The 17,962-nt window shown below is 41.8% G+C and overlaps 1 protein-coding gene across 4 annotated transcripts; it reads right to left on the bottom strand.

Annotated features, from left to right (window-relative positions):
• Window positions 1-1,208: 1,208 nt before the first annotated feature.
• On the bottom strand, window positions 1,209-17,464 carry LOC118222472 (muscarinic acetylcholine receptor M1-like). Of its 4 annotated transcripts, XM_035408092.1 has the most exons (4): window positions 17,144-17,464; window positions 15,130-15,212; window positions 13,997-14,046; window positions 1,209-3,652 (listed from the first exon to the last, which is right to left on the bottom strand). In XM_035408092.1, exon 4 carries the CDS (start codon window positions 3,519-3,521, stop codon window positions 1,971-1,973), a length of 1,551 nt encoding a protein of 516 aa, XP_035263983.1. In that variant the 5' UTR covers window positions 3,522-3,652; window positions 13,997-14,046; window positions 15,130-15,212; window positions 17,144-17,464; the 3' UTR covers window positions 1,209-1,970. The 4 variants fall into 4 exon arrangements, with proteins under 4 accessions (XP_035263983.1, XP_035263982.1, XP_035263984.1 ...); XM_035408091.1 differs by lacking the exon at window positions 13,997-14,046; XM_035408093.1 differs by lacking the exons at window positions 13,997-14,046; window positions 15,130-15,212.
• Window positions 17,465-17,962: the final 498 nt, after the last annotated feature.

Genomic DNA, 17,962 nt, shown 5'->3' on the forward strand with positions numbered 1-17,962 from the left:
GACTGCCGATGCTGGAGGCAGGCCACCGAGTGGATCAACCAAGCAGCGGTTTCCAGGAAAGGAGGACTTGGCTTCTCATAGAAGTTTACATGAAAAAAGCACCATGTAAATCTGATCTTAGAGCTGTTTATTTCACTCTGCCCTGGTCTTCATACAACAATTAAGGGGCCTCGTACTGTATTACAGATGGCTTTTCCCCAATAACAGATGCGTACAGTATCTCTTTTTGAATATAGTGCTAAATATGTCCAGGTAGTTTAATAACTCCCACCCCCCCCCCCCCCCCCCCCCCCCTTTTCCTTCCCAATTTGGAGAGCTCATGCTGAAACTCTGAGGCTGATGCAGTGGAGTGTAGATGAACACACACTCCTCCATAACAACTGATGTCTCCAGCTGTTTTTCACACCGCAAGCCGCAAGCCAAGCTTGTGCAGAAACCAGGAAGATGCTTTGAATATGCTGCTTTAGACAAGCTGGCTGTAGGTGCTCCGTCAACCACCAGGGGTCACTACAGAGCGATGAGACTGGAATCCCTGCAGGGCCACAGTCAGGGCTGGCACGTTTGGGATTCCTGACGGCAGGATCTATCCATGCACTAGAACGGTGCCTGAACAGGACAAGCCACCCACTTGGCCCTACACTTGGTTGTCACAAAAACAGAATACTGCTGACCCTTTTGCTCCTGAGTTTGAGAATTACAATCTACATAGAATGTTGTGGTCTAAGACTCTGTGGTAATGGCTGATAATAACAGAGAATTATCCTTTGGGAAATAACTTTAAACCACTGAATGAGCACATATTTTCATCCATGAATGCCTGCTAATTCCCAGATGTACCATGGGTGTATATTATACAGCTCTGCTCGTGAACTCAGAAGACTAATCAGGCCCTGTAACAGAATGATTAGAGGAAAGCACTAAAACTATTCTCACCTCCTGGCAAGAATAATTCATATCTTAACTTATATATGCAATAAAATGTAAGTTTGATTTAACATTTAACCATATCATCAAGCAGCTGGTGTATTGTGGTCATTCGCCTCTTGAGTGCTTGCGTTTCTGTTTCTTTTGAATGTTGCCAAAAGCAACCATTAATATCAGAAGATGCAGGGGCCTGACAACTCAAACATCTCTTTGAAACGTCTCTAGCTGCGTAAGGTTCTTCATTATTTATGTGCACCCATTTTCCTCAATCAAACTTTTCCACATTCTCGGCCAGAATTTCTTTATTTGGACAGAGCATGACTTGAAAAGAATTCGGAACTTCATGCAATGTATGAATCATCTGCAATGTTTAGACTGTGTTTTGATATTTTCCTCAAGTTTATCAAATGTGGCAGTGGTTTGTCTTGGAAAGGGGGAGAGAAGAGTTCAAAAAGCCTCTAAATGGCTGTGCAAGTCTATATATTGAATTCTCAACACATGGGCATACCCTGTTCATAATTTTCTCATGGCTCTTGAATTATCCTTATAATTAAATAAAGTTGCCACATATATGTTCACACCACAGACACATACAACTTTATTTTTTTGCAATCTGTAAGTCAACCACAAAATCGCACCTACTGTGGTGACACAATTGACCACGCCCTGAATGACCATCCTCAAACTTCAGTCCAAAGCTGTTTGAGGACAGCTAACTCATGGTGGTTACCATTAAATGCATACAGAAAAGGTCATCGCTCATTCTGCTCTCAGTGAATATGCATAGAAAATAACAAGGCCATTTGATTATTTGATTTTTCTTGCGCAAATTGTTTGTGCCATTTATCCTGACTAGAGGGAGCCAGAACTTTAAGTTAGTGGGTGTGCATGAAGGTGAACTTTACTTTGAAACAAAAAAGCAAAATCCAGTTTTTAGGGGGTAGAGTAAACAGTTCTTGTTAACTTTGGAATATTGTGTAATTTTACCAGCCTGCTGCCACATCAGTAATTGCATTAGACATTTGTGTAATTGGAAGTTTGGGGGCTCAAACTGTGGTGGTGGACTTATGTGGCCTGTGGGAGGGCGGGGCACTGTGGTGAGGCCGACGCCACTTCCTCTTGTCCCAGCGACAGAGAAGCAGCATCTTGAACGTGACCCGGAAGGACTCGTTGCAGAGGGCATAGCACATGGGGTTGACTGTGCTGTTTACGTAGCAGAGCCAGTAGCCCAGCTGCCACAGTTTGTCGGGCACACAGTCGTTGCAGAATGTCGACACCAGCACCATGATGTTGTAGGGTGTCCAGGTCAGGATGAAGGCCAGCAAGATGGCGCTTAGGGTCTTGGCGGCCTTCTTCTCCTTGATGAGCGATGTGCTTCGCCTCTTCTTTGTTTTCGGCCTATTTGGAGTGCTGGGGGACAGCTGTTTGGCTCGGCCGAGAGAGGACTGGCTCCCCGACTGGCTGCTTATGGAGTCTTTCACTCTGGAGACCCTAGAACCTTCCAGGTCTTTTTGTGCCCCTCTGAATGCACCGGTCACCTGGATCAGAGGTGCAGGCCTAACCATGATTTTTATCTGTCTCTCAGCCGGCTCTGGCTCCGGCTCCTCCCCCATGAATGATGAGGAGCTGGAGTCTTCATCCCCCACCACGTTCCAGCTGCCGTTACTGTTGGCCTCCAGGTAGCTCTGCTCAGTGCAAGCCGATAACCGCTGGTCTGGCCCTCTCCTCCTCATCGGTCTCGGTACTTTCTGTCGGAGGGCAAAACAGTCACACAGGGGCCACCCCCGCCTTTCGGGGCTGTTCACAGTGTCCGCCTCTCCGGAGCTGCTGCTGCTGCTCTTGGGGCTGCTGGAGGGGACCGGCCGTTGGCCGGATCCCTGCGACGAGGCTCCGCTCCCTGGCGAGCCCAGCAGCCCGGCCAGCTCCCGCGTGCGCTTCTCCGTCTCCCGGTACACCCGCCAGTACAGGATGATCATGATGGTGACGGGGAGGTAGAAGGCGGCGATGGCCGTCCCAAAGGTGATGATGGGCTGCGAGAGAAACTGGATGGAGCACTTGTCCTTGGGCACCGTCCGCTTCCCGACCACGTGCTGCCAGAACAGGATGGCGGGCGCCCACAGCACGAAGGAGATGGCCCAGGCCAGGCTGATCATGATGGCTGCCCGCCGGGGGGTGCGCTTGGCCTGGTAGGTGAGCGGCCTGGTGACGGAGAGGAAGCGGTCGAAGCTGATGACCAGCAGGTTCATGACCGAGGCGTTGCTGGCCACGTAGTCTATGGCCAGCCAGATGTCACAGGCCAGATTCCCCAGGATCCATCGGTCCATGATGATGTAGGTGGTGTAGAGGTTCATTGAAATCGCCCCCAGGATCAGGTCGGCCACAGCCAGGCTCAACAGGAAGTAGTTGTTGACGGTGCGCAAGTGACAGTTGACTCGAAAGGCAATCATGACGAGCAAGTTACCGATGATGGTGACCAGGGACAGAGGCCCAGTGATGAGGATTATCACGACTACCTCCAAAATAGTGTGACCCTTCAGGGGATCGACAGTGTGATTGAAGGCGTGGGTGACATTATCAGGAGCAGAGGAGGTGTTCATGGTGCTGCTGGGAGGGGGTCAGAATCTATAGGAGGTGGCTGAACAGAGTGGCCATTGTTCCTACAGTCCTGCTTCTACCTCCATTTTACTGGATTTAACCATCGTAGTTCTCCTCTGGCCATACGGACAATCTGAGAGGAAAAAGAAAAAAGAACATTTGGTGAATTTTAAGCTATGAGTACACAAACGCATACATTTCAGTGCATTTATGAGTAGGAGCGGGCATCTACGGTATATCGCTCATTATACTGACCTGTCATCTCAATCTCAGCAAAAAATGAATGTGGCTGAGTATATATCATATCTGTATACAAAGGTGACATATTTATATGTTAAATATTTTATACCTTTCATGAGAAGAGGAAGTATATGGCTGTACAGAAGTTGACCTTTTTTATTATTTCCTTCTAACAGACAAGGAAGAGTGGATGACTTTTAGCAAAGAGGTCAGTCTGATGTCACACCCACTAAACAGCCAGTCATCTATGGTGTACAGATAGTGTTTGATATACTACTACTTTTTGTCCGGTATAACAACCAAGGGGCTATTGACTTTGTGATAAGATGTTTTAATGATGAAGTGAGAGGTAGCCAAATTGGTATGCGCAGGATCTGGTGACTGTTTGCTTCTCATGATGAGTGCGTGACTAATCCTACTTTAACTTTCACATTCAAACATGTCTTCCGGTATTTATTTTATTATTTTTCAGATGTTCGTTTTAACTGTCGCTAGGCTTCAGATGCAGACAAGCTAGTCGGCTTCGCTAACATTTTTATTCAATATCAGCATGTTGAAATTCAGCTTTGAAAAGATGAACATTCTTTAGATAGTGGTATAATACTTTCTAATAAATCTGGAGTCAATTCCAGGACGTCTTGTACACTGTACATTGTGAATAGATGGCAGTATTAGCTCTGGGCCGAAGGATGAACAAAAGTATGCAGTATTACATATTATTACTGTGCCACCCACAACAGAACATCCAAACTGCAGCAGAGCAGAGTGTGCTTTGAGGTGTCAACTCTGTTTGCTTGAGTGATATACAACATACGGTATATACAAGTCAAGAGCATGTTCCCACTTGCCCAAAGAGCAATGCACACAAATGTAAGGCAGTTGGTAGGGTCAGTTTCTATCTTTTTCAGTCCACCATACCTGCACTTTTAATTCGTTTCCATAGCTGCTCTTAACCAATGAAAGTAAATATTCAGTAGCGGCTATTCCCCAGTTAAAACCAGCATACGAACACTTTCCCGATGGAAGTCAGTACATTTATAATAATTACGTGCTGTTACTGTCCACTTTCACGTAAAATTGATTGATTTTTTCCAGAGCTGTATACTTTGTCACCTTGGGACAAATTGTTTGTAAAGACCGTTCTTTTAGTGTCATAAAATTAGATATGATTCATATCTGAAAACATTCTCAGTGATCTCCCTAAAAATGTTTTACAGATGATTGAAGTGGGTAATCCTAGGATTCTTGTCTTTTAAACTCATTCACCCAGCATTCATCTGGATTTCTGTGGTACCGACAAGCTCAGCAATCATACCAGTACTCATACTTCAGGCAATAAATTTTGTACCTTTCTAGGATACTATTATAGCTTCACAAAATTATAAAGACTGGCTGCAAAGTATTTAATCAGAAATGAACATTATGTAATATATTCAGAGTAAAGGTTATTAATGTTATCTTACATATACATTTCACAATAGCCCTTATTTAATCTCTGACCATTCACATTTCTCAAATAAAAAACTGAGCTTACAGCAGACAGATAATATGTGCCAGTACAGCTCAACTGGGGATTGAACCTATGACCTGGTGCTAGGAGAAGACCGTAAACAGTGTACAAGGGGCCACTGCCATCTGTAATCAGTCCATAATCCTGCTGTGAGATGTTCCCATTGCTCCATATTGCCAAAATCTCTTCCCAGTTTCTGGCGAATGTACAGTGACTAGGGTAGGCATTCTAGCACAAAGTTGCTTTGTAAATTTCATGGGCAGAATGAAGGTATTTTAATCATTAGTCCCAGAAATATATAAATGAAACGTATATAAGTACAACAATACACTGATATTTGTGATGGTGACAGATGTGTACTTTGAGTTATTGCTTTTATGTCATTAATAGTGCTTACCAGGTCCCAAGTCCAATGACCTGGGAGAGTCCATCATCCATCATCAAAACAACCCCAGGACAAAAAAAATCTCAGAATGCAAACTCAAACTTAAACAGCCTCCCATACACACCTTGGAGCCAAATCATCTTCAAACAGACAGTTCAAACAAATGTAAAATGAAGATGACATTTTTTCTTGTCACACTGGCCATATAAAAATGGCATTAGACCCAGCCTACTGTAACCTACTCATTTCTAAGGATTTAATTGTGTTATATTCTGTCACTTTCATGAAATAGTCCCTTTGAGTATTTCGCAAGAGTTCCTTTTCTCGCAGTACTGTGTGGCAAAACGTTTGAAGCTTTTTGTCATTGCTATCTCTTTATTTGACTCTTTTCTTTACTTATCTTGTTGGCGCCAAATCACTACTACGGATGCATGCAATCACAGGAGACGTCCTGATGATGTGCAGATACTGTATATAAATATTGTCCACCACACATGGCTAATATAGCTAATGTACACAAATGTATGTGGTGAAATTGTTGCGAGTAAACTCACAAAGGTGAATTATAATCATTTCAATGCTGGAACATTCCTCTTTGACCATACGTGAATCACAACTGGCAAAATCACAAGGCATGGCAACCATGTTGCGTATGGTGATACAAATATGATTTAAATTCACTCGTTTTCCTTATCATGTTGCAAGTGATTAATTTTTACCTCCCATTTGATAGAGCATGTTAATTCAGTTTTATTATTGACTGCACCATTTTATATAGATTTCACATACATTCAGGAGTCAAACTGCCTTAGTAGTTAGCGTTAGATACGCTACAACACCTTAGGTTAGCTATAAGCAATGAAGATTGACCTGGGCCAGCAGTATGTTTGCCATAATCTAGATATGGTAATAGTTTGGCCAGCTGCCCAGGTGAATCAAGCGGAAGCAGTCGTTTATCTTGTGTAAAATACCTCAGCCACAATGTCTTTTGATTACTTTTTGTCACGCAGTTTGCGCTATGAGAGATAACGTTTAAAAAAAAAAAAAAAAGGAACATTTTACCTGCTGAAACAATGTAATCAGCTTTGTTTTGCTGTGGTCTTTCCGAAACGGCTCAAACGTCTAGATGTCCTCATGGACGTTAAGCATTTACTTTGTATCTGTATGCAGCTGCATCTTACCAAATACAGTACTGAACATTTGGGAATTTTCCGATTTTTGAGCACGGGCCAGTCAGGGCCCCACACAGCCCTGTTCCGTCCGCACTAACTCATTTAATCCTCGTACCTCTTTACAGGATGTAATGTTCCGTCCAAACACGGCATGATAACATTTTGTCACCATCATTACAGGAATATTATTCGCTACTGGCTGCTTTGCTGAACGTCTGCTGGCCAAGATGTTCACAAAGGGAAACTCTTAACTTTAGCATGACTTTAACTCTTCGGATGCATGAGATTAACTTCTTAGGAATATGTCACGTACTAAGACAGACCCATGCAAAAACACAGCACGAGGGTCTGATAGCCACGCACAAAAGTTGAGCACTGGGCTGGACAAGGTAATACATGCATTGCTTTAGAAAAAAAAAAAAAAAATCCAGCAATATAAATGGATTATAGAATGTGCTAAAAAGTATAGACATGGATAATGGTTGCCCTGGATAAGGACATCTGTTCAGGAACTATGAAAAAAAATCTGGTATTGAACAGGTGTCTAAGTCCTAAATGGCACAGTATATGTATTTTAAAAAATAATAAATGGTGTGTCAAATTTTTAAAGACATATAAAAACATTGTAGCATATATGTTACATTCAGAATATATACCTTGTTGGAAAACATCACCTGTGCAATAGGTTGCATAATAGTGAATGTTTCTTTGAGCAATGTTTTTCAAGCCGCATGAGTAATGGTAAAATCGGGGGTGGGGACTGGGGGGGTGGGCTGCACACCTACATTATTCATTGGTAGGGCAGAGCTCTGGACCAGGCAGTAGCAGGAAAACACACATTGCCTGTGTTGTTTGGCGATTGGTGGGCGGGTCCTCCTTACTGTACGCACGTACCGAACTCTAATCTCTGCAAACAGCACTGGGTCCGGGGCCACGGATGCAGATCCTTCTCTCCAGCTCTGGGGATTAAGGTCCACGGACAGCTGTGCCGTAATTCTCCACGAAACGCGCTCGGCAAGCGCTCCACCTGCGCCAAAGCACGCCGGACACAGAGAAGGAACTCAAACACGAGCGCTCCCGTGCTCACGCACATCCCACAGGGGGACGCGCGTCCGGCTAGGGCACCGTATGGCCTGAGAGGGTCCGGCGGCTTCCTGTGGGAATATCGCAGAAGTCTATTCCGCACAGCGTTTCCTCATTTTGAGAGTCTGTGTTCTCTGTTCTTTGTAGTATCTTTTCCTTGGGCCCCTGACCTTCCTCCTAAGCTTGGATGGAGACCTTGACAGCGTAGAACTCTGTAAATCATCATGGACAGATAGAAAGCTATGGGGTTCTCCCTTCACACACCGTCAGAGAGCCCACCCCTTCCTGGTCGAGGATCTCTCATCTGGGCCACTGCAACACTACGCTGACCAGCCTACCAGCCTGTGCTATCGAAGCAACTACAGCTGGTCCAAAAAACTGCTGCCCACCTAGTCTTCAACCTGCCTGAATTTACACTCATCACATCACCGCCCTTCACTGGCTTCCAGTTGCCCTCTAAATTCAATTCAAATCACTTGCCCCAGCATACCGAGCTGCAAGTGATCCTGCCCGTACCTATCTTCAGACAGTGATTACACCGTACGCTCCACCCAGACCTCTCTGTACAGCATCCTCTCGGCCGGCTGTCCCATGTCTTTGAGCACCCAGCAGCCCTTCCTCACAGCTTTCGGCTCTCCTCTGCCCTCCTTGCCATGGTGACACGACCTTCCCCCAATCAGTCAGGAAAGCATGTTCACTCGCCGTCTTCCACAAAGGTCTGAAAACTCTCCTCTTCAAACTAACGTACACGCAAAAAAAAGACCCTTCTCCTCTCCCTTTATCTTGTAGGTCTTGAGACATTAGCACTTAAGAGTGTTAACTTAAGTGCCATGCCTTGCATATCTCTTGTTCTTGTGGTGTTTGCTTACCACACAAAATGTACTTTTTAAGTCTCTTTGGCTAAAAGCATCTGCTAAATGATTAAATTGTACAATCTAGAAACATACAGCAGGGTAGAAGCGTGGACTAGTAAACTATAATGGGTAAAGCACTGGGCTCTGCACAAGGAGGTTGTTATCTTAACGACTGGAATATTGTTGTTACTATGTAAACTCGGTCAAGGTCACTTCCAACAATACCCCCTGAAAGAAAATCTGTAAAGTAAACTGTACTTTATTTCTTATTAGCCCAGAATACTGTAGCCCGGCATATGAAATTTCATGCAATTATGGCTGGCAAATATACTAAAACAACAGAAAATGTACTAAATATATAACACTATACTAAAACAACTGCAATATGAATAAATACACTGCAATATATTGTATTATATTGCACTGTATTAAAAAATGTAATTAAATATATTGTGAAATCTGAAATAATCTGTATATGTGTTAATTTATTGTCAAGTGTTGCAATACATTGATACTATTTTAGTTTAATTAAATATACTTCCAGTATGCTCCACTTCAGTAAGGGATTGCCTCATATTGCTATATAAAGACTGTGATTGACACATTGAAAACATCGAAACGTATAAAAATTTCGTCAAATGAGCCTATTTAGAAACTAAGAAAGAAAACTATAGAATACACACTGCTCTATATGTGATACAATCGCTGCATCAGTCATAATGTGCAAAAAGACATAGCCTGGCGTGTGAGGACATAGTCTGGCATGTGAGGACATAGCCTGGTGTGTGAGGACATAGTCTGGTGTGTGAGGACATAGCCTGGTGTGTGAGGACATAGTCTGGTGTGTGAGGACATAGCCTGGTGTGTGAGGGGTGGCGCTTGGCATGTCGTTTTGCCTGGAACATACAGCTCCTGCCGACAAGGTCAGGCTGTTCTGTTAGCATTCTGTTCCTTGCCTTTCTTAGCAGGCAGCGCCTCCTAATCTTAACAGTCTCGCAGGCTAGGCCAGGTATGCGTGGCCCAAGACCTGCTGGCCCAAGTCCTGGAGGTTTATAGTAGCCTTTGCGTCTGCAGGCGGTTCGCATATGGAACGAAAGGCTTCACTGTATAAATGACTTCAATAAAACAATTAAAATAGAATAAAAAAAGGACAGACACCCTTCTCGTCTTTTGTGGACCGGAATCGACCTGTCTGGATCCGGGTCCATCCGGGTCCAGTGTTTGGTATTCTCCTGCTTGGAAGTGCATTGGAAAGAACTACCATTCTTCCGATCCCCTGCCCTACCTCCAGGACTGCATATATAAGTTTAAATATAATGCATCTATGTTATAGAACTGCACTGAAATTATTTACACCCGTTTACTGAAGTATGCACCTGCTTTTAACCTCTTCTCTACTTTTAATTATTGATACACGTCTGTCTCATTCCCCATTTGATGTTTGTACATTTTGTTAGGTGTAAGTCTTGTTGGGTAACTTTGTGTTTCATGTCAGGTCCCCCATGCAAAAGAGATTTCAATCTCAATGGGGTTTTCCTGGTTAAATATTGGTTAAATAATAAATTTAAAAAATTTACACAATATGCATGTTCACCACTTCAAGATTAATTCAAGATGGATAATTTCACTTTGAAAATTCAAGCTAGAAAAACAGCTGTTGAGGATGTAATTGTACGAACTGAAACCGTGAGGACCCTGGGCCTGGACACCCAATACAGTTCTGAAATGACAGCCGTGGCTTACATAAGTGCAAAAGTGGCAAAGTGGATGTTGTCAAATGAATTATAAAAGGGTTGGTCAAGCAGGAGTGTCGGTGAAAGGCTGTCGAGGCAGAGCCGAACAGCACTGTCAATAGAAAACACCATGTTTGTGCACCAGGCCACATCTGACTCACTCCTGACTCACTGTTAATGTTATGAGTCAGCACAGATACCCAACACCTAGGACATCTCTTCGCCATTTATAAAGACAATATAGACTTAACAGTGAGCAGACTTAACTCAGTGAGCAGACTTAACTAACTTAAAAAATAAGCGAGATGTAGATTAGATGGAATGGAATGTAATTGTTACTATTTTTTTTATTGTTGTGACCCCTTGCTAGCCCATGCCTTGAAAGACTTTGTTTTTAATTCTGTTCAGGCAGCACTTAGTCAGCTACATCAGTTTTCTCCCTTGAATAAGGGTCCTCAGTGCTGTACATATTGGGAGCCCCCATAGGGGCATTGAAAGCCAGAAACATCTAATTCTGCTCCAGCAGAATATGAAGAACTGTCAAATAGTTCAAAAAGTACAGTCAAAAAATATGTTTAAATGGTATTAAATGGCATTTTTAAAATGGCATTTGAAAGATAGAATTAACTGATGAGTGCAAGCCACAAGGGAAAAAAAGGTATTGGTGGATAATGCACTCCATTTGAATGCGGGTTCAAATGAAAAGTTAAAGACCGCTCTTGTCTAGGACAAGTTGCATTATCTTGATTGTAAAAATACAGCTGTAAACACGAGTTATAGAATATGTATGATGCTTGAGGGTGATACTTCAGCCTGAAAAAACCAGGACCTATTTACTACCTCAGAAATACAATATATTCAGGAACTTGGTCACATCTAAAACAACTTGGAATATTTACATTGAGTTGACAGCAAAAGGGGGACTGAAAACTGAGTAGGGAAGACATGTCTTCCTGGGTACTGTCAAGGCTAACCACAAAAGTAAAAAAAAAAAGACAACTGTGCCGATGATTCTGAGATATTGTTTACTTCCTTTGACCAGGTATTTGCTGAAACTTTGTTTTTATGGTATAGCCATATCACACTAAACTGATGCCATTACCAGATTCAAAAATCAGCTCTGAATCCAGTAATACTATGCATATAAAATTAAGTAATTTAAAAAAATGAAAATATCCATTCAAGCCAGTCACATGACATTATAAATCAACTTTACCATGTCACATTAATACAACAAACACACCAGCTTACATCTGAGCGATATCGCATTAACTTTCCCACAACAGCCAGCAATGGAGATCGTTCCAACCACTGTGACAGAGGCCTGTTGGCACCCATTGTCCAACAGGTCTTTTCTGTACCTGTGTAAAAATCCTCCAATGGCCGATCTAAAGAGTTATTCCACTGGCATTTTATACATGTTCAACTGCAATGCAGTCCAGCGCTCAAGGCTTTGAGCAGCAACTCTGACTGACTCACTAACTGTAAGTGCTTCCTCCTGACTATGCCGTGGGGTGCTCTCTTTTTCCATCATTTAAAAACTCAGGTTCACATCCCTAGTTTGGGTCTCTGGGCTGCGTCATTGGGCCAACTTTAAACGGGTGGCTGTAGCAGTGAAACACAACTAAGCTTTGTCAGGTAAGCTGGCTACAGACTTCCTAGGGTTACTGTAGCATCAACAGCCCTAGCTACTCAGCAGAAGAGTACAGGAAACAGAGCAATGAAAGATTGTGTCGCTTCTCCAATCAGTGCCAGTTCTACTGCAGTTCTGTGGCATGTAGTGAGCGAGACAATCACTGGAAGGGCTGCTGTAGGCTTATCCTGTCAAAGAAGCACTGGTCTATTCTGTGGATGGGCCCCAAGGCATATGATACCAAATGCACACTGTGCCAACTGATGCTAGCCAACCCTCAGGGCAGCAAAAAAAAAAACAAAAAAAAAAAAAACAAACCCCAAAACAAAACAATGCTATGCGTTTTTTTTTTTCTATTTGGCGTGAGTTAAAGTATCACACGGAAAGGAGCTATGGCAATAAAACAGGTATACAAACATGACCCACCTAGGATTCAAACATTGGCATTAAATCAAGTGCCCTTGACAAAGTTTCATACTGCTGATTTAGATAATGCTTGAAGTTAAGCAATTGTGGCTATACCTTTACAAAAATTAAGGTGATATTTATTGAGAAGTCATGATGCAAAATACACCACATGCATTATAGCATAGAAATATTTTCGTAATTTAAATTTTATGTTATTTTTGTACATATTTCATCATTGCCCCATTTCATGCAATTTCATTCAAAACACTAACAATCCATAGACGATGTATAGTGTTCACAGAGGCGAAGTTAAGAATTCTGAGACCCCTGAAAGAATATTGCTCTGGGCCCCACTTTTTTAATAAAACAATTTGATTTTTTAAAACTGTGGGCCCCCAAAGCTGTGGACCCCAAGAATTATCAACACCTTTAAACCCACTAATGATGGCCCGGAGTGTTTAAAATATAGCTAACACATCTATTTATTTAGTGAAGCAAGTACTTCCAGTTAGTAGCCTTACACATTGGAGGGGATATAAATGTACTTCTCAACAGAAGGTGATGTCTTGGAAAGCAAACACTCTAGTTTGGTCGTTGATCACTCATTTAGATTATGCGCTTAATCCATATTGGGCATATAAGAGTGATGGAAAATTACATTACTTGCAACATCACCCCACTTCACAATGTGACAAGGATGATATACAGTCCTTTCCGGAGTCAGCTTTTCCTGGCATGAGACGGCACAGATACACCACCAATTTTCCGCGCGCGTCAAACACATCCAAGTTAAAAATAGAAACCGCTGTTGTTTTCACCTTAACTTTCCTTAATTCCGTTAATTCTGTGGCGTCATCGCTTACAACACTCCGTGACATCAGAAGGACATCTATCTAAAAGCCCATTCTGTCGATACGTCCTACAAAGCTTCGCAGGTGCTGGCCAGAAGATTTTTCGGCAGTTCCATGTGTTTGAATTACAATCCTATACAATCCTGTCTCCAATATAATGTAACTTTATTTTATAAGCAATTCTGGCCATTATACAAAATAGCCAGCGTTTGCTGTACGTAAAACATTGTAAATTACTAATGGAATTCGCTAATATGTTATATTTTTTTAAAACGTAAAAAACCCTTTGACTGTTCAAGGAATTCATTTTTTTAAATTAGTATTCACGTGCCAATTAATTTTGTTATTTGCAATACATCCCCAGTTAAATAAATGCTTGGCGTTGTTCGTGGCGTAGGCTACACTGACTGCCGCAGCATAAATTTTCAGGGGGTTTCTAATCTATGCAGAAAGTTTCGTAAATCCTTTCTAGACAAGCTTTACTCACACCTTCTTCAAAAATTAAGATCATTACAGAGTCAACCCAACGACAGCAAACGATGGCAAATAATTTATTTACGACTATATTATAAACGATTAAAATAATTTTATTTAATGCATGTACTTACCACCTTCAAAGCGAATCAGTTAAGTGCCCCAGACTTCTCAGAGCAGAATACTATAGGCGGTTATCAAAAAAAAAAAAAAAAATCTGGTTGATAATACATGTTGAGGACACAGTGGAAACTCCAGAAACGGACTCGCAAAGTTTCACTTACTTTTAAAATGTAAAAATCAGACTTAATTTCAAGCTACATTGTTGTTAAATTAGACAAAAAGTTCTGCTTTCTCCATTGTGTTGCTGCCTTAGTCACTGTAACGTGGAATGATAGCGTCTGAGCTGTGGCAGTGAAAAAAGTGCGCTTCTGAATGGAGACCCGAAGTATACCGTAGCTAACGGCTCTAACCTATCAACAAGGATAAATACTGTGTAATTTCGCTTTCAATACAAACATAATGCCGGTGACTGAGACCTCCAACGTCGTCGACAAGTTATTCCCAAACAACTCATTCCATTTTGAAATTGGGGAGAAGCGAAAAGTTTACAACGTCATTGTCCCTGACAATTTGGTCCCTCCAGTAAGCGGAACTGAACTTCACTGAATAATGAACTTTCTTTCGTTTGTGTTCAACGTCATGTTACTTCACCCTTCGTGAGGTATAAATATTGGAAGCCTGAAATAGTCATTAGTCGTTAGGACCGTCTGCAGCAGTTTATCGAGAGACATTTTCATTATATAAACAATATAACTGTATTGACAGTAGACAAATAAATGGTTGGAATGTTTGATTGGTGGGCAAGTTTAAATAGACCGAAAAGCATGCCTGATCATAGTGCCGCATAATACATGTTTGGCAATTATTGATTGAATGTTATATGTAGCCTGATATATAAATCATGGCATGTCCTGCTTATTGCACACTAGGAATGGTTTGTTGGAAGTGTGTTTGATCTCTGAAGTGCCAAATATTCTTGTTATGTACTGGCGCAGTTTGTCGAATACCTCTAATACAATGGCTGCTAAAATGCATTTTAACAATTTTTTTTAAGTGCAGGACTAAGACCACCACTCCTGTCATGGCATACATTCTTGTATATGCATGATTGTTGTTGTCATATACAAATTGTTACAAATAGCCTACATAATGAAGTAGCGACCATTCAATGAGATCAAATAATTTTTCAAACTGCCATGAGTACCTTATTGTCCTTGATAGTTGTCAATAAGGTGATCTGCATGTCTTGTCCAGGCTGTTATATGACAGTGATGTACAGCTCAGGAACTAGAAAAACAGAAGCACACACAATTTACTACCTGAACTGATGATCTGTCTGAGAGAGAGAGAGAGAGAGAGAGAGAGAGGGAGAGAGAGAGAGAGAGCGAGAGAGAGAGAGAGAGAGAGAGAGAGGAGGATGTGGTAAACAAAGGAAAAGAGTTTCAAAGGAAGAGCAGAACTGGCATTTTGACGAGAGACGGACAGCGCTACCAGGAGTGATGGCAAAGTTAACTGTGTTCTGTTACTGGGACCCTGAACAAGGTCTGATTGGATGGATTGGATGGCAAGATCTTTTTTTTTCTCATGGCCCTCAGGGACAGATGCAACACAACTCATCTTGGAGGTCAGAGAAGCGTCCATTTTCATTCTGAGGCCTCAATCACGCAACTTAATCTAATGAGTGTTTTGACTGTGTGAGTCCAAGCCTGGTTGGATTTCACAAATAGTTATAGTGCGACTTAAGTGCAACTTCTAGCTGGCTGCCTTTTCATTTGACCATTTGACCTTTAAAAACATGTATAACATGTCAAAAATTGACTAAATAAATCATTGTAACACCTTTATGACTAGATACTATGTCAGGTGATATTGAAAAGGCCTATTTGGCTCCGCATAATCCTTGGGGACCTTTTCTCTAGCAATCTGACAAAAATTAGGAAGGATTTGGAATATGTTCTAAAATGATGTTCTGTTTGGGGTGACCTCACCATCCATAGTGGACTTGTGTGCTCTCTCCTGACTTGGGCCACCCTCAGTTACTGAGCTCTCATGCATAAATTATGGCAACAAGGTAGCCAGTGCCGACTGAGCACAGAATAAACCTACCTTTAAACTGACTTAACACCGCAACCAAGAGATAAGAGATTTTAATCCCCTGCAGAGTTATTTTCAAAAAAATTTTGCATTTATAAAGTTTTATTAAAATTCTTATTGAGAATTCTTACTACCTCACTACCATATAACAGGCCACCTCAGAAAGAATGCTTATCAGATTACCAAAGATCAATTATTGAATTTTAATTTCGTTTCATTTTAATACAACCACACAAGGACTCATATTGTTCAGTACCATTTAAAATTCTCTTCCAAGCGTAAGATTTCTTAAAAATCATAATAAATGAATACTGAATTGTTCAGAATCAGTTTAATAGTAAACGTCATGCTATGCTGTTAAATATTTAAGCAGAACATATCATTTTAGTTTGTTTATTATTTTTCATGAATGGCACTGAACACAAGAGTATCTGTGACTTGTCAGTAGAGGTGAGTAAGAGGTCATATCACTACTTTCAAATGACTAAGAATTTAAATTGCAAGTTGTTTCATTTCACTTGATTTCAGCAAGACAATCAGTTAGATCAGTAGTTTTAACTGACCTACCATTTAAATACTCTTCAAAAACAATCAATTTCTAGAAACAGTGTCTAAATTATTGTTGCATGGATAACTGTTTAGATCTTGATTTTTTTAAAATGGCATCACCAGAATCCCTCATACACAGTGTCTGAGGAAGTTTACAGAAGTTTAGGAGGTTTTTTTTCCCTTTCCATTATTCTGCTCTATCTGGTCTGAAACCTATTCTAGCGTAGAGGTAAAAATCTCTAGTTTTCTCTTCCATCCTGATACCCAGCGGGAATCTCCCAGCAGCCCTCTGTCCTCCAGTATGAACTTGATTGAACCTTTCTGTAGACACCAGGGGATGATCTACAATAGCATTGTAGATGAACAATATGTCAGATGTACATATATATGTGGGCATGCTGATGCTCAGCTTGCAGTTGTAATAATCTCCTTATGTACTTACAGGGCGTCTTGCTTTTCTGAATTATTGTTTATGTTGTATAGTACAGGAATAGGTATGGATGGAGTTGCTCTAGTGTGTTGCTATACATTTCTATAAAGTCTGTGCTACGGAATATGGCAATCCGTGATCTTACCTCTAACTTCTGAATTCCTGAACAGACTTCCGTGTCTCCACGTGTCCTTCCCGATGGCTGACGGGTGCGGAAAGAGAAGCACTACAATTGGTTTGTATTTATATTTGTGACTAATTATGAAACTCCAGCATTACAGCCTGCCCTTGTCTGAGGTAATGCCTATGCAAACAACTAATAAACACTCAAGGCTCAGTGTATGATCTTTGGCTGGCTGTAAAAGATATTGCACCAAACATTACACAGGCCGGTGCTGTAAAACATCTGTTTATTGAGATTAAGCTGAAAATTTAATTACTAAGTTCTTATGAATTTCCATGGTGTTTACCAGTAGTCCCCCCGCCCCCCCTTTCTGCACCGACCGAGATAAAGAAACATGGAGTTTGAAAATAAAAAAACGGAGGCTAATTGTCCGGCTGTGGCGCCAGAGGGTGATGTCTTTTACAGCCCATTGAGTGATCTGAGGATGTTGAGAAAGGAATTATTAAAAAGCGGAGAAGAGTATAGGCTGCCCGACGGATCCATGTTGCGCGGAGCTCACGGCTGTGGCGCGTTCCTTATCTGTGTGATGTGTTTGCCTTGAGAAGCTAACAAGCTGACGGGAGCTTCTGGCCCCGTTAATGAGTAAACCACAGGCCTGGAGTCAACGGGGCTTTATATTCTTTAACCGACGCGCTGGCAGGTTGCCAACGAGTCGCGCGCAAGTTTCAGAATGCATCTGCAAAATAGCCGAGCCCCCTGGGGAGGACCTCTCCTAGGGGAGTTGCTAATGTTAAAATCTGTCTGAAAGAGGGGCCTTGTTCGTTCAACAGCCTAATTCTA

The sequence above is a fragment of the Anguilla anguilla genome, chromosome 3 (genome assembly GCF_013347855.1).
Source record: "Anguilla anguilla isolate fAngAng1 chromosome 3, fAngAng1.pri, whole genome shotgun sequence".
NCBI classification, from domain to species: domain Eukaryota; kingdom Metazoa; phylum Chordata; class Actinopteri; order Anguilliformes; family Anguillidae; genus Anguilla; species Anguilla anguilla.

Excerpts from the sequence above, each read along its gene's own strand:
- LOC118222472 (XM_035408093.1), bottom strand. The coding sequence starts at position 3,521 with ATGAACACCTCCTCTGCTCCTGATAATGTCACCCACGCCTTCAATCAC.